General features: G+C 40.1%; 1 protein-coding gene across 4 annotated transcripts in view; it reads right to left on the bottom strand.

Annotated features, from left to right (window-relative positions):
• Positions 1 to 2,626, bottom strand: part of PRKAA2 (protein kinase AMP-activated catalytic subunit alpha 2) — an 80,368-nt gene extending 77,742 nt beyond the window's left edge. The window contains exon 1 of one of the 4 annotated variants that reach the window (XM_058552521.1): positions 2,482 to 2,626. In XM_058552521.1, coding sequence (XP_058408504.1) covers positions 2,482 to 2,575 — 94 coding nt within the window. In that variant the 5' untranslated portion in view covers positions 2,576 to 2,626. Of the gene's footprint in view, positions 1 to 1,991; positions 2,031 to 2,481 lie in introns of those variants that run through there. The other 3 variants (XM_058552518.1, XM_058552519.1, XM_058552520.1) reach the window with 3 other exon arrangements.
• Positions 2,627 to 27,603: the final 24,977 nt, after the last annotated feature.

The following is a 27,603-nucleotide window of genomic DNA, read 5'->3' as shown; positions in this document are numbered from 1 at the left end:
CAGAGAAAGCAAATTTATACAGACAGAAAATAGATTAGTGGTTTCCTGGGGCTGAGGGCAGGAACAAGGATTAACTGTAACCGGGCATGAGGGATCCTATTGTGGTGATGAAAACGTTCTAAAATTGATCTATCATGATGGTTGCACCATTTGGTAAAGTTACTAAAAATCATTGAATTGTTCACCTGGAATGAGTGAATTTTATACATAAAATATACCTCAATAAAGCTGTTTTTAAAAATGTACGTACTTTTGTTTCTTGTCCCTCGAAGAATTAAATGAGTAACTTTAGATTGTAGCAACTTCCATAATTTTTATTGAACAACTCTAATCTTGGATGGGAAACCACAGTCTAACTTTACAAAGGCTGTAACCTAGCCTTCAGAACAGCCCTCCAACTGGCTGCTCCTTGGACAGGGGTCCTCCAGGAAAAGAATTTCTCATAAATCAAAGTATATTCTGTTGGCCTATATTTGAAGAAGCCAGTGCCTGGAAGCAGCTCAAGAGTATACAAAAGAGATTCAAGCTGTCCTCTGACAAGGGGCCAATTGAGTTGATGGGTGTTCTAGTCTACATTCAGATTACAGCTGAAGAATTTAAAAAGATAAACAAAAATGTTTTGAAAGGACATAGGGTAAGTTATATAACTTTAAGAGTGTACATGTCCAGATGGCCAAGGCACTGTTTGCTTCAGGAAGTGAATAATGTCCAAACACATTAGTCCTCAGTAATGATACTTAATGACGAGTAACGTTACAAGCATTAATCCAATCCCTGGATCTTCCTATATTCAAGCTAAATATATTCTCTGAACTATGCACTTTATTTACGAGGTCTTTCAAAAATAATCCAGAACTTCATAGCCTCATAGGACTTCAAAGAATTTTACAACCTTTTTAGGTCTTTACACAAACAGTACCTTATCTGTGAGGCCTTGCTTGACAACTTTATTGAAAATTGTCAACCTCACAAAACTCCCTATGCTCCCTTCCCTGATTCATTTTTCTCAACAGCACTAGACATGCTATATAGTTTACATACATATTGTGATTATTGTTCGTCTTCCCCTACTAGAATATAAGCTCCACAAAAGGAGGGATTTTAATCTGGTTTTGTTTCTTGCTGTATCCTCACTGCCCAGAACCGTGGCCAGCACATCATAGGTGTACAATAAGCATTTTCTAAACAAAACGGTATCAGATATGTGGAAGTAAATAAGAGCTGATGCAAACAATGAGTTTCTTCTACCTATTTAACAGCCTTGATTTAAGATTAAAATATGAATTTTAAACCAAATAAAGGCCTCAGAATAAAATCTCCAAACTGCCTACTGAACTTCTACAGCAAAAAGAAAAAAAAAATTCAACATTTTACTTATAATCCTGGATGTGCAACAATCAAAGGGAAAGTATACTTAATAAGCTGGCTCTAGTTCTGGAAAGAGGACAAAACAATTCAATCCCATGTGACTTATTAACAACAGAAAAGGAAAGTTCAATACTTAACTAGTAAGAAGTAAAACATTTCAAAAGCAGCCTGTTTTTCTACACCCAAAATGGGATCCTATCACCAAGAAAACAGACCTCAGCGGACTATGCCTCAGCAGTTCTGGCCTCCTCAGCCCCACATCCTCCAAGGTCAACACCAAGGGGGCTTTTTTCTCTGCCCCACTCCTGAAGCCTTCCTAGAACCATTTTACACATGCCAACCAACCTTCCGAACTCCCAGCTCTAATCAACCCCTGACAAATCCAGCTGCATGCCAGCCCTTCACATGCCCAGCAGAAAGACCGACCCACCTCTCGCCCCTGGAGCACCCCCTAGACAGCCAGCCCCACCAACCTAGAGCCCGGGAGCATGCAAGAATCGGGAGGGCAGGGACCTCCCAGCCTGCCCAGAATCGGAAGACATTTTACTCTTCATCCTGGTTCTGCCAATTTCTGTGTGACCTTGAGCACGTTCCTCAGCCTCTAGGGGTCCCCGTTTTCTCACCTTCAACGTGAGAAGAACACCTGACCCAGCTGCTGTGAGAATTACAGATCACAAGGAAAGCACCTAACGGGGCACCTGGCAGAATGGAAACTCAACCATCAGGACCGTGGAGGAGCCCCCCGTCCGGCCCATGCCGCAGCTGGAAGGCACGCCACCGCCGAGTCCGCGCTCCCGGGTCTACAGAAGGTACTCACGTCCGCGCAGGGGAAGCGCCTCGCTCCCGACCACCGGACGGGCGGCTGGGCGCGGGCCCTGGACCCCGGCACTGCTGCCCCCGCCCTCGCCCTCGCCCTCCTCTCCGGCCCCTGCCCTGCACCTGCCACCACTGCGGGGCCAGGTGCGCCCGCGCCCTCCCGGGGCCCCGGCTCCGCGCGGCCGGGCCGCTCCACCTGCCACCAGGCCCGCGCCCGCCGCCCGCCACCCTCCCGCCCGGGCTCCGGGGCTCGGCCCGGCCCGGCCTCGGCGAAGCGGACGGCCTGGCGTACTCAACTCTTCACTTTGCCGAAGGTGCCGACGCCCAGCGTGTCCCCCAGCACGTAGTGGCCGATCTTCACCCGCCCGTCGTGCTTCTGCTTCTCAGCCATCTTCGGCGTGCGCGGCCTCGCCGCCGCCCGCTCCTCCGCCTGCTCCCCCGCCGCCGCCGCGGGCTCCTCAGCGCGGCCGCCGCCGCCTACCCACAGTGCAGCGGGACCGGGGGGGGGGGGGCCGGGGCGGAGGGGCGCGGCGGGGGAGGGCCGGGCCGGGGGGGGGACTCGCTAAACGGCGGAGGCTGGGCGCGCAGACCCACCGAGGGGGCGCGGCGAGAGGCCGGGGGCCGGGCCCGGCCGCGGAGCGGAGGGAGGGGCCGGAGCGCGGGCGGCGGTGGGGGGAGGCCGACAGGTGCGCGGGGAGCCGTGAAGGGACGGCGCCCTCACCTGCGGAGGGGCCGAGGGCGAGGGGGGTGCTCTAGGGGGCCCGTTAGGAGGAAAACGGAAGGGAGTGAAAGTGTGCGGCTGAGATTTGGGCGAATCTTAGCGAATGGAAAGAGATGGGAGTCGAATTCGAAGCAGAGAAACAGGCCCACAGTGTGGGGAGCGAGAGGATGTGAAAACCGCAGTGTGAGCATGAGGGAGCTCAGGGATGGGAGGCGGCGGGGGCCGGGATCCAAGGTCAGCCCGAGGAGAGCCAGGAGGAAGTTCCTCACGTCACGGCCTGGGAGTTTTTGATACAGGTCGTGGCACACACGGAACCCAATGCTGTGCTCTCTTCAATTGTCCTCCTCTACGTATTTCATCATTTTCAATTATTTTGTCCTAGAGATGGAAGAGACCCTCTCCTCCAGAGCTCTCCATTCTAACTAATTTGCACAAAGTTCTTCATTAAATCAGTCACAATATTTGCTTGATGGTATTTAGCACATGCTTAGATAAATATATAGTGTAGAAATAGCCTGTGATGGGGCTGCACCAGAGGAAAATAGTGCAAGAAATGAAAAGGGAAATTGAATATAGTGAGCATAGGAAGTAAAATACATAAGAGACAAAGAGAATTGTGAAGAGGAAGGGCTGTAAGGGCACAAATGAATGAAAGATAAAGATAGAAGGTGGGGGGACAAAATGGTAAGAGGAAACAAAGGCGCGACACCCAGGTACTGTATTGAATACTGACAGGAATTTAGTAATGAAGGAATGTCTTCCTTCCTTCCTTCCTACCTTCCTTCCTTCTTTTTTTCCTTCTTCCCTTCCTCCTTGCCTCCCTCCCTCCCTTCCTTCCGTGTCGTCCTGTTCTTCAATGTTGCCTGTCTTTCAGTGCTTGCAAATTATTTGCTGATTGGAATAAATGTTTAAGGATTAGTTGAACATTTTTAACGTTGTGCATGACGATGACGTTTCAAGGTCACATTCCTCAAACAAGAAGTGTCTTATCACGCTGTTTATGTGTAAAGAGAGAAATACATTGATCAGAAAGAATAAGATGTAACAGAAGTTTGTTTTCTGAGAAGTGATAGATATACAAATGGCAAATATACATACATTCTTGTTTAGACACCGTGACAATCTAATGAGAGATGATCACACCTTATAAATTATAGATATCGCAGCTGTTGAACAGAGGCTATTTTTGTTCATTCTTGGGATCATCTTTCTTGCTGACAAGAAGTATCATTTAAGAATCACTCTACCTAGCTGGCAATTTGGAGAAAATAGCCAGTTATTTTTGATGCTGACCCTTCCTTCATTTGGTTAAGGGTCACTCCTTCAGTATTCATTCAAGTGAATAAGGAAACAAAATACATATTCTGCTTTTGAGATAACAAGATGTATGTCTGTCTCTTGTTCTAACATCCCATTAAAAGATGTTGAAAAGTCTGTTAGATTGGTTTCTTGAAGCTGCGTGAAGACCGACTATAGAGATTTTAAAGGATTCTGCACTGTCTTAACTATTTGTTGATAATTACAACTTAAATGATTATATCCTTCATAACTATGATCCTTACCTAGCAACTATAATAAATAAATAAATAAAATAAAACTACCCTGTAGCTTTATTATTATGCCAAACAGGTGTATGATACTTTGTTGATTAAAAAGTTCATTTAAACACAATTATCTCATTTAATTGTCGTAAAAGAAACTTAACTATTATCCCCATTTTATAGATGATAAAACTTAGTTTTTCACTGTCTGATTTGGCCAAGGCTAATCAGTTCAGTGGCAGAGTCAGAACTCAATATCCAGTTCTGACCTGTCCTTTTGTCTTTCTACTATGCCACAGCTGCTTATAAATAAAGATCATGTGGTGCTCCAAGAATGTTTAATGATTTTTTTTTTTTTGCTGTATTTTTTTTGTGTGTGTGAGAGGAAGATCAGCCCTGAGCTAACATCCGTGCTAATCCTCCTCTTTTTGCTGAGGAAGACCAGCTCTGAGCTAACATCTATTGCCAATCTTCCTCCTTTTTCTCCCCAAAGCCCCAGTAGATAGTTGTATGTCATAGTTGCACAGCCTTCTAGTTGCTGTATGTGGGACGCAGCCTCAGCATGGCCGGAGAAGCGGTGCCTCAGTGCGCGCCCGGGATCCGAACCCCGGCGGCCAGCAGCAGAGCGCACACACTTAACCTCTAAGCCACGGGGCTGGCCCTCCAAGAACATTTAAGATGTTCACAATTAAGAGTCCCAGTCTCCTATTTTTATTATTTCTAGAGCAGGCCAACAATATATACTTTAAACTCATATTTTTAGCTGTTTTCCCCTCTTTTATTTAGAGGGAAGATTGAATGCTAAATAGGTGAGAAAGGTGGGAAAGGGCACCCCTTGGTGGCAGCACTCAGCCGTCTAGTGCCCTGACCATTTCAGGTGTGGTTCCATGTTTGCCTCACCCCACCCTGCAGTACAAACCTGACAGTTAATCAGACCAAATCTCCTTAAGGGTCATGCCCCTTGGGGGTCTCACCTCCCAAAATGTTCTGGTAGATAGAATGTTCCCCATTGTATTATTTTCCAGTGATGTTTCAGTGTCTCTGTGTTGTTTAGTACCAATGTCTAAGATGAGTGCCCCAGGCAGCTACTCAGTTCTTAACCCTGGTCAACTGTTCCTGCTTTACCCTCCTACTGTTGGGTCTTTGGGGTTATTTTACTTCAAATATTCTAAAGTGGGGCCTGAATAAGAGAATAATGGCATACCACTGAACTCATATACTATACTAGAGTCTGTTGGTATTATCAATAACCAGTTCCTTCAAGTCTTTGCTCACAGTCACCTTCTCGCTGAGGCTTACCTTCTCTGACCAGCTTATTGAAAATGGCAATTTCCTAGGCATTTTGTTCTTTTGGTTGCAATTGTAAATGGGACTGTATTCTCGATTTCTCTTTCTGCTATTTGGTTGTTAGTGTATAGAAATGCAACTGATTTTTGTATGTTGATTTTGTAGCCTGCAACTTTACTGTATTCATTGACTATTTCTAATAGTTTTTGGTGGATTCTTTAGGGTTTTCTATGTAGAGAATCATGTCATCCACGAATAGTGACAGTTTTACCTCTTGCTTTCCGATTTGGATCCCTTTTATTTCTTTTTCTTGCCTGATTGCTCTGGCTAAAACTTCCATTACTATGTTGAATAAGAGTGGTGCAAGTGGGCACCCATGTCTTGTTCCTGTTCTCAGAGGGATGGCTTTCAGTTTTTCACTGTTGAATATGATGTTGGCTGTGGGTTCGTCATATATGGCCTTTATTATGTTGAGGTAGTTCTATAGAAGAAGGAAACTACTATACCCATTTTATTGAGAGCTTTTATGATAAATGGATGTTGGATCTTGCCAAATGCTTTCTCATCTCACCCACACTCCCTGCTCTGCACTCTCCATCCTCCAACCCTTCTCAACGTTTTTCCACGGCACTTACCTTCTAACATACTATTTAATTTAGACGTTTATTATGTTTTTGTTTTGTCTGTCTCTCAACTAGAACATAAGCTTCACAAGAGAGGATTGTTTTCTCTATTTTGTTCACCAATGTATCCTGAGCTCCCAGAACACTGCCTAGCAAATTATAGGCACTCAAGTGGATTCAGGTTGTGTGGCATCTGAGGTTTATGTGATGTGCGGGACCTCTTTAAGGAAAAAAAATGCAAAATTGAGTATGAAAGCGTATATTTATTTGAAATGAAAAAACACATCTACACATTTTTTGAAGCTGACAACACAAAGATCACTAAATCCAGAAGAAAATCATATTTTTATAAATTAACTATCCTGCATGCCTTGATAATACTTGTTTTCTACATTTTTTGGCTGCATATTCTTTGATTGCCTCTTCATAGTTTGTAACATTTTCTATGGAAAGAATAGAAAGATAATTCTCTCCTTCCTCTAGCATGGTTGATCAAGTTTTGATTACATGTTTCTCTTTAGGGTTCCCATAGCACTTTTTTTCATATAGCTATTATAGCATCTATCATTTCTGTTATTATATATATGAATATTTCATATATAAATGAATATTTCATATATATATGAAAATGACATACCCCATCTGCTCTTCCTAGGGCCTAACCTAACCTGGTACATCATTCCAGAAATATTTGTTGAATTGAAATAAAGAAAACGGTTACTAAGCTATAAAATCAAGAAGCAAGAATACAGGGAGGAGCACTTTAAAAAAGAAGTCAAAATTAATAGCAGCTCCATTTTATGCGTACAGATATTAAATACAGAGCATAATTTTCCATCTCAGTGTACTAGTCACTAGTGAGGTTGGAGATAGGCATAAGCCAGACCATATAGGACCTTATATATTCATGAGCAAGTGTTCCTCGTATTGTTTTCCAGTTTAAAATAAAAAGAAAATTGGAGACTCAGTGATTAATGAAATGTGTTGATAGTATCTTATATGTAGTACAAGTTCAATAATTACTTCTTTTTTAATTTTTATTATGAAAAATTTCAGACACCAAAGTAAAGTAGTATTAATAATCCCCACCCTTAATGATTATCGACATTGTTAACATTTACCAATCTATCTTTGCCCAAAATTTGTTTGTTTCCTGGGGTGTTTTGAAGCAAATAACCAGATACGTTATTTCACTGGTCAATACTTCAGTATATAGCTCTAACAGGTAAGAACTTCTTTCTAGCATAACCATACTACCACTATCACATCTAACAAAATTAACAGTAATTCCTTACTGTTATGGAATACCCACTCTGTGTTCAATTCCCCTTGATTGTCCTAAGAACGTAATTTTACGTTTGGTTTATTCTAATCAAGATTAAAAAAAAGGTCTACAGTTAGCATTTTGTTGATGTGGATCTTATGTCTCTTTTAATCTATAATGATTTTTCCTCCCCCTCTTTTTTTAAAATGTCATTTATTTGTTGAAAAACTGGGTCATTTTACCTGGTGAATATCCTAAACCCTGTTGATTTAGCTCAGTAATTATTCTTGATCAGAAGTGGTAGTATGGAGCCAGCCCCGTGGCTTAGCGGTTAAGTGCGCACGCTCCGCTGTTGGCCGCCCAGGGTTCGGATCCCGGGCGCGCACTGACGCACCGCTTCTCCGGCCATGCTGAGGCCACGTCCCACATACAGCAACTAGAAGGATGTGCAACTATGACATACAACTATCTACTGGGGCTTTGGGGAAGGAAAGGAGGAGGATTGGCAGTGGATGTTAGCTCAGAGCCGGTCTTCCTCAGCAAAAAGAGGAGGATTAGCATGGATGTTAGCTCAGGGCTGATCTTCCTCACAAAAAAAAAGAAGAAGAAGAAGTGGTAGTATGGTGTGGTAGACAAAGCACAGTATTTAGAAACAAAAATTCCAAGTTCATATCCCTGTTTAGCTTCTTTTTTTCGTGTGTGTGTGAGGAAGATCAGCCCTGTGCTAACATCTGCCAATCCCTCTTTTTTTGCTGAGGAAGACTGGCCCTGGGCTAACATCCATGCCCATCTTCCTCCACTTTATATGGGACGCCGCCACAGCATGGCTTGCCAAGCAGTGCGTCGGTGCACGCCCGGGATCCGAACCGGCGGACCCGGGGACACCACCACAGCAGAGCGCGCGCATTTAACTGCTTGTGCGACTGGGCCGGCCATTTAGCCTCTTAGCAGTGTGTCCTTAGACAGATCATTTCACTTCTCATTGGTAAAACTAGTAGTGTTGAACTGATTATATTTAAAGTTCTTTTTGGTTGTTAGGAAATTCAGCTCCCAAATCCCGCTCCCCATTTTAGAATGCAACTATCAAAGGAAAGAGATAAGGAGGTTACTATAAAGTGCTGCAGGCTATAGTCCGGGGTATCTCAACAAACGGTTTGACCTTGGTACATTGTTTTCCCTACACACATTTTACCTCTTGACATTATTATTATTGGTTTGTAAGGTTGTGAGAATAATATTACCTGACCCAATCTCCTTCAAAACGATAAGTAGATGCAATACGTGTGACAATACTTAAAACCCTTTCAAGGAAATGTAATATACAACTTTGAGATGTTATTTTTAGCAGCTACCCTAGCAACAAATATTAAACTTAATGGAATCCATTTCCATTTTGTGGCTGAGTACATTTCTAAATTGCTTCAATATGAGTCAACGTTGTAATTTTCAGTGTAGCTGAGAAAAAATAAGACATTTTGGATCAGATTTCCACCATGAGCAGATGCATTAATTGGAATAACAAAGGTTGTTTGCTTTGCTGTATAAACATTATGGATCTGACAGAACTTTAGAATCTTGCTTTCATGTGTGTGTTGACAGCTTGTCTGAAAAAAGCTCAAACACACTTTTAGATCCGTTAAATCAATTTTTCCCCCCCGCTGGCAGGGATTCAGTGCCTATCTATACAGAATACTTTTATTTATTTATTTTTTGTGTGTGAGGAAGATCAGCCCTGAGCTAACATCCATGCCAATCCTCCCCCCCCCCCCTTTTTTTTTTTGCTGAGGAAGACTGGCCCTGAGGTAACACCCATGCCGATCCTCCTCTTTTTGCTGAGGAAGACTGGCCCTGAGCTAACATCTATTGCCAATCCTCCTCCTTTCTTTCCCTTTTTCTCCCCAAAGCCCAGTAGATAGTTGTACGTCATAGTTGCACATCCCTCTAGTTGCTGTATGTGGGATGCCACCTCAGCATGACCAGACAAGTGGTGCGTTGCTGTGTGCCCGGATCCGAACCCGGGCCGCCAGTAGTGGAGTGCGCACACTTAACAGCTAAGCCACAGGGCCGGCGCCCTATACTGAATACTTTTAAATTGGTGAGGTTTGAATAAGGAAATACCAATGTCACCTCGAGTTGATTATCATCTTTGTTATGGCTGTGCTTTGGAATTAAAACAACCCTTTGCAAAACTATACTGTATATGTATTATTTGAAGCCTTTTTTAATATACTTTTAGTGACCGCAAGTGGATGTTACTGCTTTGGCTTGTTGGCTCAATCCTGTTAACATTAAACAAAGTTTTGATATGATTAATTAGTGCAAACTTAAGATCAATTAGGTAATTTCAAAATTTCCAAATGCTCTATAAATAATAAAACAATTCTCCCTCCAAGAATAAAGATCTTAAAAAAATAGCCAGAGAGGGGCCAGCCCAGTTGGCTAGTGGTTAAGTTCAGCACACTCCGCTTCAGTGGTCTGGGCCCTGTTCCCGGGCACAGACCTACACTACTGTCAGCCATGCTCTGGCAACGACTTGCATACAAAATCGAGGAAGATTGGCTGCAGTTATTAGCTCAGAGCGAATCTTCCTCAAGCCAAAAGAGGAAAACTGGGGACAGATGTTAGCTCAGGGCAAATCTTCCTCAGAAAAAAAAAAAAAAATAGCCAGAGAATTCAATTTCTTTTCTTAACTAGAATGTGGGCTTGCACTAGGTACGTTTTAATGGCTCTTAACTCTGAGGTTCTGATTCTATGGAATTAAATGCGTTCATAATTTTTTAAAGTATTCATTAATAAACTTTTTACTCTTGATTTTTAAAATATTGAAATGTTGGGGCTGGCCCCACGGCCTAGAGGTTAAGTTTGGCACACTCCACTTTGGCAGCCTGGGTTCAGTTCCCTGGCATGGACCTACACCACTCACCGGTGGCCATGCTGTAGCAGTGACCCACGTAAAAAAAGAGGAAGATTGGCAACAGATGTTAGCTCAGGATGAACATTCCTCAGCAAAAAAAATAAATAAATAAAAATTCAGTTTAAAGTAAATAAGTAAATAAATAAAATAGAATATTGAAATGTTTTAAATGTGGTATAAAACTAGCTATTCCATCAATGAAAGAGTCCCAGATTCTTTTGAGTATCCCATTCCTCATTCTAAATATGTTCGTTCATTGAACAAAGGTGTATTGAATGCTGACTGAATGCTAGACACTGTTCTAGGCACTGAGGATATAGGACTGCCATATCTGTCTTGTTTACCACTCATAATGTTAACATTTGTTAAATAAAAGATTATTCATGACAGTTTTAAAGAAAGTAAGGCATACTTTATTCAGGACTATTGCTATAGGTATAGAGACTACTGCAATGAGGTTTTGCAGTAGGGGAGAGAGATTGGACTCAACTCCAAATACAGCAAAGAAAAGTGGGGACTTACAGCCAAGGAGCAGGGTAGGAGGGTCCGTGGGTGGAAAATTACTAAGCTGGTAGGGTAATTCTTTGCTAAACTGATTTAACAGGATCCTTGCTAAAGGCAGGCCAAGGTGATGGTGAAAATGAGGATACTGAGGGTGATTATTCTGGCTAAACTGACTTAGTAGGATACTTGCTAAAACTCGGCTCTTGAGGACACGCCCAAGACTGGGGCCTAGTTGAGCTCAGAGGAGCCTGACAAGAGTGGGGACAAGGAGAGAGTCTTTGTCTCATTCTAGGGAAAGAGCCAGACAATAAACGATCAAACAAATATATAATATAATGTAATGTTAGTAACAAGTGCTATAAAGAAAAATAAGCAAAGTAAATGGATACAGAGATGAAAGTGGGGGAGGGGGAGGGTTGAATAGGCATTTTATATGGGTTGTCAGAGAAAGTCTCTCTGAGAATGTAGCATTTGAGCAGAGACCTGACGATTATGTGAAGGAAGGACCATTGAAATATCTGGGATTGGGGCCGGCCCAGTGGCGCAGCGGTTAAGTGCATGTGCTCCACTTCTGCGGCCCAGGGTTTGCAGGTTCAGTTCCTGGGCACACACTTATGCACCGCTTGTCAAGCCATGCTGTGGCAGCGTCCCATATAAAGTAGAGGAAGATGGGCACGGATGTTAGCCCAGGGCCAGTCTTCCTCAGCAAAAAGAGGAGGGTTGGCGTTGGATGTTGGCTCAGGGCTGATCTTCCTCATCAATAAATAAATAAATAAATAAATAAATGTTTATTGAATTGACCTGTAATTCAAAAAGAATGAAATGCATTTGGTCAAAATAGTATGTCTAATTGTGAAGTTTTCAAAAACATTTCACTTCCAATTAATAAAAGATGTTCATAATTCTCAGTAGCATAATTCTGTGATTAAACACATACACTTACACACAAAAAAAAAAAAGAAAGAAAAAGATATATCTGGGATAAAAGCATTCCAGATAGAAGGAAGAGTAAGTGCAAAGGCCTTAAGACAGTGCAAATAGCATATTGGAGGAGTAGAAGGAGAGTCACTGTGTCCAGAGTGGTGACGACAAGAATGAGCATGGGTTTGCAATTAGAATTCCTAGAGCCAGATCATATTGGGTAGGCTATGTTAAAAACTTTGAATTTTTTTAAAAGTGTGATCACATATTTTTGGAGGATTTTTGAACAGGAGAGTGACGTGATATGAATTATAAACTCAAAGGATATCTCTAGATGGCTGGGTGGCAAAGAATCTAAGGAGATGAGAGTGGAAGCAAAGAAACTAATTAAGAGCCCATCACAATAGACCAGGTGAGAGTTGATAGTAGCATACACTAGGGTGGTGGCAGTGAAGATGGTGAGAGGCATTCGGTTTTGGTATCTCTTTTTTTTTTTTTTGTGAGGAAGATCAGCCCTGAGCTAACATCTGATGCCAATCCTCCTCTTTTTTCTGAGGAAGACTGGCTCTGAGCTAACATCCATGCCCATCTTCCTCTACTTTATATGGGACATTGCCACAGCAAGGCTTGACAAGCAGTGCGTTGGTGAGCGCCCAGGATCCGAACCGGCAAACCCCGGGCCGCCGCAGCGGAGCGTGCGCACTCAACCGCTTGCGCCACCGGGCCGACCCCTTGGTATCTCTTTTGATGTTAGCACCAAGAGGATTTGCCAGTGGTTGGATGAGAGGTGTGAGAAGAATCACAAAGGAGAAATCAAAGACTTAGATTTTTTGGCCCGTACAACTAGATGAGCAAGGCAGCCGTAGACTGAAATTCAAAAGGCTTCATGAGAAATAAATTGGAAGGAAGGGGAGGATAAGGGATGAAATTCTCTTTTGACCATGGTAAGTTTGAGATGTTTAATAGAAATTCAAAAGGACGTGTCAAGTAGGTAGTTGACCACAAGAGTGTGAACTTCAGAGGAGAGCTCTCTATTGAAAACATAGGTTTCAAAATCATCAGCATATATGCATACCATAGGACTGGAGATCCTTTAGGAAGTGAAAATAAACAGCGAAAGGAAGAGACTCTCAGACTGAGATATCCCAGATTTAGAGATCTGTAAAGGAAGAGGATTTAGCAAAAGATACTGAAAAGGAATATCTGCTAAGATAGGAGGAAATTTAAGAAAGTATTATCTATTTCAAGACACTATTATCCACCATGTCTAATGCTACCAAGAGGTCAAGTGAGATGAGGATAAAGAGTTAACTATTGGATTTGACAGCCTTGACAAATGACTTTGTAGTGGAATGATGGAGATAGAATTTGGAGTGGAGTGTGTTTATGAGAAAATTGAAGTGAAGAAATAGAGGTGATTCTATACGATTCTTTTCAGATTTGCTATGAAAGGGAGCAGAGAGATTTTTTAGTTTTGCTGTGAAGCAGGCAGTAGCAAATGGGAGATATGGAGACAAGGGTGCAATTTTTAGGATGAGGAAATATACAACATGCTTGTAAATTGATGGAGATGATCAGCAGAAAAGGAGAAAATGATAGTGTAGGATAGAATGAATAACTGTAGAACATTTAGAAGTGAATCTTGATTGGCAGTCCTTCAGGACCTCCCATAGCTGCTTTCAAGGGACTTATAGTCTGATGGAAAACATATACACTTAAGTTAATAAACTTCAAATATATTAATAAGTGATATGCAGTATGTGATATGACAAAGTGTGGATAAGATTGACTGAAGAGTGTGGACCAGTAAGTTAGAAGGCTCTTTTATTTGACCAGGGGAAAAATGATGAGGAACCACTGGAACCACTGGCAGTTCTAGTAGGGAAGGAGGGGAAAGGATGGATTTGAGAGATATTTAGGAGAAAGAATGACTAGGATTTAGTGACCGCTTGTTTATGAATTAGGAGAGAAATGGAGCAATTTTGGATGACTTCCAGATTTCTAGCATGGTTTTGCGGATGGATAAATCCTCCTAAAACAGTTCTTAACCTGTCACCTCCTTCCTTAAAAATGTTCAAAGATTTTACATTGCCTAAAGATTAATGTTTAAAACTCTATAGTCTGGAATTCATGGACCCCTAAAATCTGCACTTTGGCATGCCCTTTGTCTTCTGAGGTACTTCCCTGGAACTCAAGGACTTAGTGGAATCCAGTTTGAAAAGTACTGATCTACAGAATAAAGTTAAAGTCTTTAAGTCTGCATTCAAGGCCCTCTATAATCTGGTCATCTCATCTTCCTTACTCAAAGCTCTAGTCCTATCAAATTTCTTTCTGTTCTGTGCACACACCAAGCTGTGGTGGGCCAATGCACCTGTCCTCCCATTGTTCTCATTGTCTAGAACTCCTTTAGTCCTTGGTACCCCCAATCATAGTCTGCCTAACAAATACCTCCACATGTTTCAAAATGCACCTTCTGTATGCAGCCTTTCCTCAACCTCTCAGATACATTTGACTAGCCTGTCTTTAACAACATTATGTACATTATGCTTAATAAATCCATCATTCTATTTATCTACTTATGTGTCTGGTGACCATTAATCCCTTGAGGGCAAGCACTGTGAACATAGTAAGCACTTAATACATGTTAGTTGAATGAATGAATAACAACTGAATGAAATCTCAGCTCAGGCATAACTTTATCATAATTTTCCTATCCCCTCGCAGGCAGCACTAAAGGCTTCTTGGTCCCGTATCACTTCTGTTCTAGCACCATACAGTGCTGTAACATTGCATTTGTTCTGTGACATTGTTTTTTCTCGCTTTTTTGTTGTATAGGTCCCCTGCCTGAAATATTCAAGGGCATGGATTTTATCCTATTAATCTTTGTATCCCAAGCACCTAGGGTCTCAATAAATATTTTAAGAATGTATTGTTTAATAATTCAAGAGCTATCTTACCTTTTAAAGTCTTACGTCATGTAATCATGCCCATCTTTTCACAGAGAATTCTCTAATCACTCTTGGCTAGAATTAATCTTTTGCTCTGGCATTCTATTAAGCTGTAGCTATATCTCTTTTGTCTAATTATCAGTTTCTAGGACAGTTATTGATATAGAATGACTACAAAGCCTAGGAACAAGAAAACGTTTATTCTTCATCATATTCCTAGACGGTTGTGATTCTCAACTCCTCTTTTCTGTGTACTGCTGTACTTGAGTGTTGCACACCCTGCCAATTCCTAGAGCACCTGGCATAGTCCTACCCTTTCCCATTGGAGAGAGCTATGAAAGCAGCACTCTTGAATCTATGATTTATTTTGTTAAAATAAACCATTATTAAGCTACTGCATTTACACTATCATTAGTAACTATTTATGACATCTTCTTGCTTCGCTGAGCCTTATACATTGTTGGTATTCTTTAAATATTTGAAGAATGAATAAAGGAAGGAAGGAGCACTATTTCCACTACCAAGTTCAAAGGGAATTCAGATTTTGTCCTTTGTACAAAATTAGTCCACTCATTTAATCTATTACTGTTCAAAGCCAGAAATAATTTATTTGTATGGGCTCGAGGAAGACAATATTGTCCTTCATAAACTAAATTCGAAATAAAATAATAGTTTTACTTTAAAAAATTATGCTTCTTTCCCCAGGCCATGGTAGCTTTGGAAACAAATAGAAATGTTACAGGAACTGAGTTTTCCCTGAGGTTTTATTAAGTTCTGACCTCTCTGTTCTCTGTGGAACCCAAGTGACCCATACTCATTCCGTTTCCCAGTGTTCCTCAGCATTCCTTGTCCATCTGGCGCCCTCTGCTGCCATCATGATCCTCAAAATTGAGGAGGAGAAATTTTTGTTTCTTTTTTTCTCCCAGCGACTACAACTCTTTAACAGTTGAAAGGTGATTTTATTCTTTTAGTTTACAGCCTGTTACAATGCAGGACTTGAAACAAGTTTCTCAGGAAAAGGACTGAGCAACACGTGAAGGACCTCATCCGCATTAGCAGTTATCCCTGCAAACCATGACTGAGTAGCCCAAGTTTTAGTGTACCTGTCTTTCTGCTTCCTTCTATCACTTGGGTAATTCTGACCTTCTCAGGGAACGTCTTCTGCTTTCCCAGAGATTGGAGGCAGCTTTAATTTCCCCCACTTTGTTTTTCCTCTTTGTGCCATGATCCTAGTGCCCCAGAAAGCTTTTCCTATTACTAGGAAAAAGGGAGGAGGGAAAACAAAGCATGCTGGGAGGAGGTCCTCAACACATTTGACACTTTGGTCCCCTTGCCAGAATTCAGAAAGCGAGCATGTGGTTGGCATCCCCACTGTGATCCTGCTCTGATACTCTTCCATTAGTGATCCACCTGATATCTCACATAGAGTACATAATAAAGTGTGTAGAATTTCAGGCACCTTCGGCTACAGACAAAGATTAGGGAAATGCTAAAAATTATAATGAGCAATGAGAAACTTATCACAGCATCTCTTGTGAGTTTTTCCAGGAAGAAAACTTAAGGTCAACACTGTCTTCAACTATATTCTCAGAAATGGGACTTTAAATTTTTCCTCATGAGGAATAAAAAGAAATCACCTTAAGTATCTCCCTCTATTTTTTAAAATGTGTATTTCAAGCCTTTTATAATCTTCTTCAAATGTTATTTGGGGAACAATGAAGAAAAAAATTTGGAGGCATTTTTTTTTTTTAACTGATTCTGATTCACTTTTATAAAACTTACAACTACTTTCAATATGGCTTTTTTCAGTTAACTATTATTTGGCTTACTGTAAAGTTGAATCATTAGAGGAATTCTTTTGGTAAGTTAAATGCTAATTTTTTAAAATGTAATTCAAGCTTCAAGAATTTTTTAGTGCCTCCCATGCTAGATACAAAAGAAGTATCTCATGATCAGAGCCCTGAAGGCTCTTACCTTCTCAAGGAGAAGACTTGGACCCAGGAAACAATTAAAAAACAAGTTACTTATTTTTCAACTCATGGATTAAAATGGCACCTCTTTATATTTCTTTCACCACACTCTGTTTACATGGGAAAGAAGTTACTTGATTTTTGTTACCTATTTTCATTGCATATGACATAAATACCCTCAGAAACATAGACTTGTAAAAGAGTGTGATTATATATGCTTTCTGCCCTTTTCTTTACTTCCCTGTTCTAAAATCTAATGGTATCTTTATGATGCCCACAGGGCAAAAGCTAAATCATGTGGTGACTGCTTAATGAAAACAGCTTGAAAGGCAAGGGAGGGATTTTTTTCTTTTTTTGAGGCAGAATTAATCAAACCTGTCTTTAATAAATCCCATGTTTCTAAGTCCCAACATTGACTATGTTTCTTGAATCCAAAACTCAGCTTCAACCCTGAATTATTGCTGGAAATGCTCTCTGCGTCAGTCATGTAGACACCTGTTGTTAACGCTCAACAGCTGTTCCTTACTTTGCCTCTTAATTTGCGGGGTGAGTCTGTTCCACATTTTTGATATTTACTCCTGTTTTCCATTCCTGATCCATCCAAAGTCTGAATGTCTTAACAACACCTTGCTCATCTTCACCAGTCCAAAATTCATTCTACAAAATTTGGACACGCCCTAGCAAACTCCAGGCTTTCACCTGAAAAAGGTCGCCATAGTATCAAATAAAGCGGGGCCATGCCACTCTAGCAAGTTTCTTGCCACACCAAGTAACCCCCATCCTTGTCACCAAGTAGAATTTATCAGCATTGAAAAGGGATTGCCCTTTCCTCTTCTTCACGAAAGAGGGTGCCATAAACACTTATTCTTGAGCTTGATTTAAAGAGTCAAGCCTACAAGAGATATCAGATGAGGAAATGTTTGGGTTAGTAGTAGAAGGAATGAATAGCTTTTATAAATTGGAGAAATGAATTCCTACTTTGGTTGAAAGCACATTCTACACCTTATTTCCTGCTCAGTAAATCGAGCATTTTCGTGGAAATAAGCCAAAGGTTTTATGAATAGCTCCTTGCTTTTTCCCATCAGTCAGGAACATTTTTCAAATATAAATTAAAAAACAAATCCCTACACGAATTGGTGTGTCCTCACTCAATTGCTGTTGGGAGCTCTATATCATAGCTTTATGTGACGGGTCTTAGCTGAGTTTGGATCTGAGAGAATCCTTAGAATACAGTCAATCATCAGATAAAAACAAATATTGTATTGCAAATACTTCTCAGCATTAAGCAAAGAATTTTGAGGTTTCAAATGTTAACTGTTTTTTTTAATTTTTTATTTTATTTATTTATTTATTTTTGTGAGGAAGATCAGCCCTGAGCTAACATCCATGCTAATCCTCCTCTTGCTGAGGAAGACCGTCCCTGAGCTAACATCTACTGCCAATCCTCCTCCTTTTTTTTTCCCCCAAAGCCCCAGTAGATACTTGTATGTCATAGTTTCACATCCTTCTGGTTACTGTATGTGGGACGCGGCCTCAGCATGGCCGGAGAAGCGGTGTGACGGTGCTCGCCAGGGATCCGAACCCGGGCCGCCAGCAGCTGAGCGCGCGCACTCAACCGCTAAGCCACGGGGCCGACCCCTAATGTTAACTGTTTTTAATCACTTTACTATTTCTGCCATGATGTGTCTAAGTTCCTAAATTAAAATCTTCTGAATATTCAAATGTGGTATTTCATGAAGCTAGCTGGCTTCGCTGTGTGATTTTGGATAATTCATTTAGTCTCTAAACTGTTATCACATTTTAACCCATAAGAAAAAAAAACGCCAAGTTCACTTGAACTAAGAAATCATACCCATTTGAGTCCTCAAAAGCTTTGTCATGGTGGCCGTTCTGGTGGTGCAGTGGTTAAGTTTGCATGCTCTCTTTGGCGGCCCGGGGTTCACAGGTTTGGATCCCGGGTGCAGACCTAGGCAGCGCTCCTCAAACCATGCTGTGGCAGGCATCCCACATATAAAACAGGGGAAGATGGGCACAGATGTTAGCTCAGGGCCAATCTTCCTCAGCAAAAGGAAGAGGATTAGCAACAGATGTTAGCTGAGGTCTAATCTTCCTCACACACACAAAAAAAGCTTTGTCATGAACAATTAAGTTTCCTGTAGTAAGATGATATGCATATGTAAAAGCCATGAGCAAATTCTGTTTCCTTTTGCATAGCTACGTTAAAATAATTTTTTTCTACTCTTGTCACGTACTTAGTCTATCTAAAACCAGCTACAGAACTGGAAAGTCATGGTCTGGGGAAGCGGAAGGAATTGTAGAGATGATGTTTCTATATTATTGCTGGATGATTTGCAAAGATGCAATTTTGTGTGAACTTCATTTTAAATACTTCATAACTTCAGTGTGAAGTTTAGATCATGAAAAATACACAATTGATCTAAGTGAGTTGAACGTAGTTTTATAGAAATTGAAAGGTTCATTATATGTGTTGAATGGTAATAGAAACCAGTTTGCATTCTACTATTTCCATTTTCATCTTTTTGAATTGTCATCAGCTTTCTCATTCCTTTATATTGTTGTCTGCTATTTACTGTGAAGGCACTGCACTCTACAATCTATCTGAAATCATTTTAACTGTGCCAGTATGGGAATAGTCCTCCTGACGGGCTCATGACCATGTGATGTGAATCTCTGAAGGTTTTCCCACTAAGCAAATCACAATGAAATAAATGTGGAAAGAATCCAGTTCAAGAACTGATTTTCATCAGTAGTATAGTCAATGAATGGTGAATACCCTAAAGGTATTCCCTAAATGTATAAAAACTGCACAGATCACTTTTTCTCTCTCTCTCAGACACACACAGGCATGCACGTGTGCGTTCACAAAACTTATCTGCAGGAAAATACTTGAGGTATATCAAATGAAACGTGTTCAACTTATTTAAAATAAAATAACCTCACTGAGAAAAGCAGAAGTGAAAAGTTTCAGGTAGAAAAAGAAAATGGGAGGAGAAAAGCAAATATGTTAGTTCTCCTATGTTATAAATTACAAATAATTTCAGCACTGAAAAGGAACCAATGGGCCAGCCAGTGGCTTAGCGGTTAAGTGCGTGCGCTCTGCTACTGGCAGCCCAGGTTCGGATCCCAGGCACGCACCAAAGCACTGCTTCTCCGGCCATGCTGAGGCCGCATCCCACATACAGCAACTAGAAGGATGTGCAGCTATGACATACGACTATCTACTGGGGCTTTGGGGAAAAAAAGGAGGAGGATTGGCAATAGATGTTAGCTCAGAGCCAGTCTTTCTCAGCAAAACGAGGAGGATTAGCACAGATGTTAGCTCAGGGCTAGTCTTCCTCACAAAAAAAAAAAAAAAGAAAGAAAAGGAACCAATAAAAAAAACATATTGTGGAATATGTATCATGAATTCATTTAGTCACTCAACAAACGTTCACCGAGTGCTCCCTGTATGCCAGGGATTTTACTAGGCCTCAGGTATCAAAGATAATAGATAATGCTTCTGTCTTCAGAAATGAACAGATGGCATAGTAATAAGTAAAATGAAAGAGGCAAACATAGGTACTAAGGAAGCCCCAAAGAGGAACGAATATATTTTGTTTTGTACTTTCTTAGATTTAATTAATGTATCATATTTCTTTCTCTGAACTTCCACTCTGGCTCCCAAACAATCATGTCCTTTGTAAGTAGTTGTCCAAAGAAATATTAAAATTTTACTTAAATTTGGGATATTTTAGTATTTAACTCTTTTTGTAACTGAGGGATGTGACTTAGCTTTTTAATCTGTGGTCATGGTAGATAGTATTGTTTCTCACCTAATAATTACTCTCCTATCCCCTCACTCCCAGTGGAGAAATAACTTCCCTGCTGCGTTGACAAGAGGCTTGGCCATGTTACTCGCTTTGGCCAATGGAATGTGAGCAGATGTGACATACACCCCATCCTCGCAGAGGTGTTAAATATGCTTGTGTGGTTTGGCTTGGCCTCTTGAGCTTCTGACCTCTGCCAAAAGAAGAGCTTTCCTCAGATAGTCCCGTCCTGGAAAAACACATAGAGCCCAGCAAAGCTGTAGGCAACTCACAAGCCTGTGAGCATGAAGTAAATCTTTATTAGTACAAGCCACTGACATTTTGGGGTTGTTCGCACTGCAGCAAAAAATGATTAATACAAGAGTCAACCTTATAAGCACACTTGTGTGAAAAACCATAAGCAACATAAACAAAAGCCAGGATATTTGAAGTAACTTGCAAAACAAAAAAGAAACTCATGTTATACACAGATTGTGGAATATGCTCCATTTGTATCACCCTTAATACAATGTCTACCTTTTAGTACAAAAGTGTATGTATGGGATGCAAATATGTAGGAGCTAGGCACTAACCTCCAGGTATGTCTATGTGTCTGTATGGTTGTATTAACAATTAATAGTTATGTACCTGTCATGATTTCCCTTATAAAATTTAAAAGGGACAGTGATTCATTTTTATAATAAAATCTATTGCTGTTACTTTAATTCAGTGCAGAAAATTACATAAGGAAAAAGAGTTTTATCCTATTAAAATAGAACTTTAGGCTTATTAAATGCTTCAGACAGTTTTCACTATCCACCAATGACCACAGGAAACAAAATAAACGAGAGAAACCATGTTGTACAACTACAATGTTATATAACTACACACTCAGATATGTGTGGTAATAAAAATAACAGTAATAATACCAAACATTAGTCATTTCCTCATTTGTAGCAAAGTTCTGGTTCTAACACTAGGGAGATTTCGTGTTCAATATTGGGCGTTAGTAGTGGATCACTAAATTTTAAAATCATCTGTGACTAACACTCACCTTGTTTATATTTCTGCTATTCTCACTACACAGTATTGACAAATTATAGTCATTTGGCTATCTCAAAGCAACCTTCCTGTTCCAAAATTAATTACCATGTTGAGGATTTGTCTGTGTGAGTGAAGAGAATGTAACCGCATCAAACATTATGATATTATGCCGTTTCCAGTATGAGTACTTTTGTATACTCTAAAATCATGCAAGAAAGCATATTTTTATAAATTGAGAAATGCTTTATAAGCACCAGTGGGATATAAACTTCCTTCACAGAGACACATATTGGCTCATTCCTGAATGATCTGGTATTTTTCATCTAAAGGAAAATTATTTTTACAGCTGATTTTTGCAGCAGTTTTTCATTGTACCCTGCATATGTATTAATGTGTTTTTGTCATGTCGACGTCTTATTATAAACAAATCCATTTTATGTTAAACTTGCGGTATTTCTCCCATGCTTATATTAAGGGGAAGGGGGGCATAGTTTGCATCAAGAGAAGAATCTGTAATAGTCCCCCCAGGAGGCCCTGCAGTCCTTTGCCAGCTTGAGGCTCATTTTTTGCGGGAGGTTTCGGGGAGAGATACAATCATCTGAAACATAAAATTGTTTTCCCAAAGTTACTTGAATCAGAAAGAAAAAATATGTTTGGGACACACTACACAGATTTATTTGAATTCTTTTGCCTATTCCAAGTGAACCCACAGCCAGACAAATGAAGCTTATGGTTGCACAGCTAGAGGCTTACTACTTCCTCATTTTATAAAAATAAAACCACAGGCGATTGTGTACCAGTTGGTCTGAATTTGTACATGTAGCAAATAGGTAATGAATTCCTTCCTCCACTTTCTCTAGGTACTGAATAGAAGCATTTATCATGAATCTGTCATATCCTGAATGAGGGAGACTGGATATTAAGGCTGAAAATAACTTTTTGAGAAGTCATTTTGCCCATTCATTCCTTGATTTCTTCCTTTGTCCTTTTCTTCATTTATTTATTCATTCACTTATCAATAAATATTTATTAAGCTCTTCCTGTGAAGTAGGCACTGAGCTAAGTTTTGGGAATACAGCAGTAGGTAAATAAACACAGCAGGAGCTCAAAAGACAATTCCAGATCCTTCTCAAATTCACTCACCCACTTGCTCATATTTGTTTCCAACATACGAAACAATGAAAAGAGTCAAACAAACATGGGTTTAATTTGCCCTTAACAGCTGGGTGATCTTGGGCAAGTTGTTTAAAATCTCAGAGCCTCAGCTTTCATATCTGTTGTTTACCTCAAAGAATGACAGAGTGGATTACAAACATAACATATAAAACTGCTTGACATTCTGTTTTCCCCACCCCCACATCAAGTCTCATGTGTTCCCCACATGTTAGGTCATAGGGACATAAAATGGATGAGTGCATTTCCTAGCACTAGGCTTAGATGTAGCTTAGAATATAGAGAAATATAAAATGTGGTCCCTGCCTTCTGCAAATTAAATATAGAATAATAATGAGTAATATTTAATATATACCAAGCATTGTTCTAAGAAACATGCATGGATGAACTCACTTTTCTTTGCAATAATCTATGAGGGATAGAAATTATATGCATCCTGTTTTTTGGATGAGGAAACTGAGGCACAGAAAGATTAGGTAACTTGGCCAAAGTCTCACAGCTAGTGAGTAGCAGGGTGGAATTCAAACCCAGGTGGCCTGTCTCTGGAATCTGTGTTCTTAACCATTACACCACACTGCCTCTCAAGAGGAGGCTATTAATACAAGAAAATGGATGATAACCATCTTATGAGTGGTCTAAGCAGTAACAGAATGAGGGGAGAGAAATCAGGGGCTTTTGATCCAGAGCTTAAAAAATTGATCACATTTTAGTAGAAAGAAATGGCAAAGGGAGATGCTATAGGCATTTCAGGAAGGTTTTATATGATCTTCTAGAAAATGGTTCTTCTGTATATCTAAACCAAGTATATTATGGTGGAGTATAAACCATTCTGTTTGGTGGAGATGGAAAATAGATATGTAGAAAAATAACTTAAAATTTTTATTGTTTCTGATTTATAAAAGTAATACATGCTAATCATAGAAAAACTGATAAAAATGGCAAAGTATAAAGAAAAGCACTTTAAAAATCAGTCTTAGTTTCTTCAACCCAAAAGATAATCACTTTAATATTTAGGATAATATTTGATATTTAGGAACTTTAATATTAAACAGAATTTAATATTCTGTTTTCTATGCATAGGGTATCAAATATATTTTTACATAAAAATAGGCAGTGTACCTGTATGCAGTTTTCAGTCCTGCTCTTTTCACCTAATATTTTATCCTGAGCAACAAATGTTTTTTTTTACTGATGCCCCAGCAGACCCTACCTTCCCTCCATCTCCATCACACTTATCACCATTTACAGACTGCACGTTTTTAACTTCTTTATTTTGTTTCTTCTATCTCCTATTTCTTCTCTCCCCCGCCACACATACACACACACACACACACACACACACAGACACACACACACACACACACAAGAAAGTAATCTGCATGAGGGCAAGAATATATTTATTTCATTCTCTACTGTATCCCCAGTGTCCAGAAGAGCGCCTGGCACGTAGTGGGTGCTCTACTTGTTGAGTGAGTAATGTTGAAGTGGAAGGCATAATAGCACTATCACAGGAGATAATTCCTTTATTTAAAAGTTGGCTAGATAATGTAACCATGAAAACACATATTCATGCACAATACATGGTCAATCATTTTTCTCTCTTGTATTAGGTATCTATTTCTAGTTATTTGGTTTTACATACATAGGCAATGGAATGGACAATTCCTCATGAATAGTGAGCTAGATGGTTGCAGCTTGCACATAATTCTGTTCTCATAAGGAATTCTCTTCAAAATTCTCTTTTTTCCAGGCTTTTCTCTTATATCATCTTCTTTGTCCTGTCTTTTTGTTGTGCCTCACGCATTCCCTATAATCCTGAATTCCTAACTTCACCGTTTTCTAAAACTTAGGGTTTGTTTTCATTGATAGTATGCAATATGTCATGCACATATACTTTCTCTTTGAACTTGATTTCACTTTGACTGATGTTTTGTTGGTTTGTTCAGCTAGCCAGGTCTTGTAACATATACTTATGCCTTCAATTAAATTAATCAGTTCCCTACGTTACCCATATGTTAGGGGGTCAGGCGTGGACCCATACGAATTCCCATCTCTCTATCTAATTAAAACCTGGGTCATTGGATATATTGACATTCATTAGTCCTTTCTCTCATTTCTGTCAGTAAAGATTGTTTTTTTCCTACTCTTTTACATATGTATGTAACAAGATACATATAACATTTATGTTTTTAACTCAACTGAATGCTATACAAATTATTAAAATGAGATAATGTACATGAAATTGCTTGATAAGCTTTCACGCACTGTACGAACATTACCCTGATGCAGTCACTATTAACTCAAGTCATCTCAGACTATACAGTACATCACGTAAACACACCATACTTTGTGTGAAAATGCTTCATATGCTAAAAGGCCATCTTCAAATCCCCATTCTAATTTCTAGGCTGAATAGCCTATTTTGTTTAAAATTTCCCCCTACAAAATCTCTTTCTCAAACTCTTAATGATCTTTGTCTTTTGTGACTTTTCTCTGATCTATCATCTATCCTATTTTTGTTAGCATCAAGATCTTATGAGTGAACCTCACTTTATGAAATATGGCTATGTGAAAATAGAAGTTTTTATAAATTGTGTCATATTACAAATGCACTAAGCATGCTAAAGTTACTTAAAGACCATCTCTAGAGGGAAGGGAAAGTTAGAAAAGGACTTCGGTGGGCCGGCCTGGTGGCTTAGGGGTTAAGCGCGCACTCCACTGCTGGCGGCCCGGGTTCGGATCCCGGGCGCGCATTGATGCACTGCTTCTCTGGCCATGCTGAGGCCGCGTCCCACATACAGCAACTAGAAGGATGTGCAGCTATGACATACAACTATCTACTGGGGCTTTGGGGGAAAAAATAAATAAATAAATAAAATTATAAAAAAAAAAAGAAAAGGACTTCGGTTTCTGAGTACCTGCTCCACTGCTCATCTGTAATGTTACCTTGCTACTTAGCTTCTCGAAGCCCTAGTTTCCTCATCTGTAAAGTAGGGGTTCACCATCAACCCTCGTGCGGTGGTTCTCAATGGTTGGGGTGTTGGGGCACATTAGAAAGTGTGGGAGTGTTTTCAGTCCTCACAGTGACTGGGGTAGTTATTGCTAGTTAGTGAGCGGATGAGGGTGGGGGAGGAGGGACATAAATATCCTGCAGTGCCTGGGGCAGTCCCTCATAACTAGAAATTGTCCAGCCGCAAATGTCAGTAGTGCTATTGAGAAACAGATAAAGCTACTCCTCACAAATGTCCCTCTGATAAACTAGTGAACACTAGATGGCAGGACAGGGGTGCTTTATGATTAAGAAAAAAAAAGTCAGCATTCAGAATCCGTGAGACTCTTCTACCCTGTCACAATAATATATTAAAATAATAATTTTAAAATTGTTTCTGCATAAGTCTGCCCACAGCAAATCTGAAATTCTGCTGCCATATAGAAAGCATCTTAAAATCTCTGAACAGCTCACCATCCAGATTAGAAGACTTCTATTAATGACTTTAGAAACAGACTAGTTGATTTTCATTTTTGTCTGTATTTCTAAAGTATTACTTGACTTAGTCAAATCAAGTAAGCCATATTCCGAAGAGCCTGGAAATTGTAAATACAATAATAGACAAATATAAATCTATACAAACCATATGGTTTAAGGCATGAAAAAGGGATTTAAATGTCCTAAGGTCCTGAAATTTCCTGAGAAGTGGGAAAAGTACTAATTTATGTTAGAGTTTAATAAGTCAAGGACGCACGTTGTGATCTCTAGGGTAATCACTAAAAAAGTAGTAAGAAAGCATACATCTAACAAACTAACAGAGGACTAAAATAAAGAACACTAAGAAGACAAGATAGATAGAGGATGCGGGGTGGGTGAAATGAGTGAACGGCTCAAAAGGCACAAACTTCCAGTTATAAGATAAATAAGTCCTGGGGATGTAATGTACAGCGTGGTGACTGTAGTTAATAATACTGTATTGTATATTCGAAAGTTGTTAAGAGAGTACATCTTAAAAGTTCTCATCATAAGAAAAAAATTATAACTATGTATGGGGATGGATGTTAACTAGACTCACTGTGGTGATCATTTTGCAAAATAAACAAATATCAAATAAAAAAAAAAAAAAAAGTAAGCCATATTCCCAATCATAAGTAGTATCAGATACTTCTTTGGAATATCTGTCTCCTACTCCAGCCAGCCAGCTCTGCATGGGCTTTGACAAAGTTGAGACAGGCCTAAATTGAAAGCATTTCCCCTGCTGGTCCTGCCTTGCCTGTCTCTCCTCCCACCCTAGAGCTTCCTAGCAGAAGCCCACATGTGCAGCAGGTGAACCTATGATCTCACAGATCATGGCCAGTAGATAAAATCTTCCTTTTCTACCCCTTCTCTCTGAAGTGGGCAGTTCTGAGATAAAGCATGCCCTGATTCTTAAGAGCACAGTCTTGAATGCAGCAATCAATGGCACCTTATAACAGTTAGTGTATAGCATCCTCACTTTGGTTTTCCTGCCTTCCTTTCTTCACTCTCCTTGTCCTTCACATTCCTTCCCTGGGATTGTAGTCCTTCATAAAATAAGAGCACATAAGCCCACCATGTCAGGCTCTGCTTTCGAGAGATCCAGGCTAAGACGTAAGTGGAGAATTGAAACCATCATCTGGTTAATTCAGACCAAACTCTTGCAGAGATCAATTTGGATTAAATTACAAGACAGGAT

This window comes from Diceros bicornis, chromosome 13 (assembly GCF_020826845.1).
Source record: "Diceros bicornis minor isolate mBicDic1 chromosome 13, mDicBic1.mat.cur, whole genome shotgun sequence".
NCBI lineage: Eukaryota > Metazoa > Chordata > Mammalia > Perissodactyla > Rhinocerotidae > Diceros > Diceros bicornis.
The sequence above is the reverse complement of the archived record's forward strand: the minus strand, read 5'-3'. Positions and strand labels throughout refer to the sequence as shown.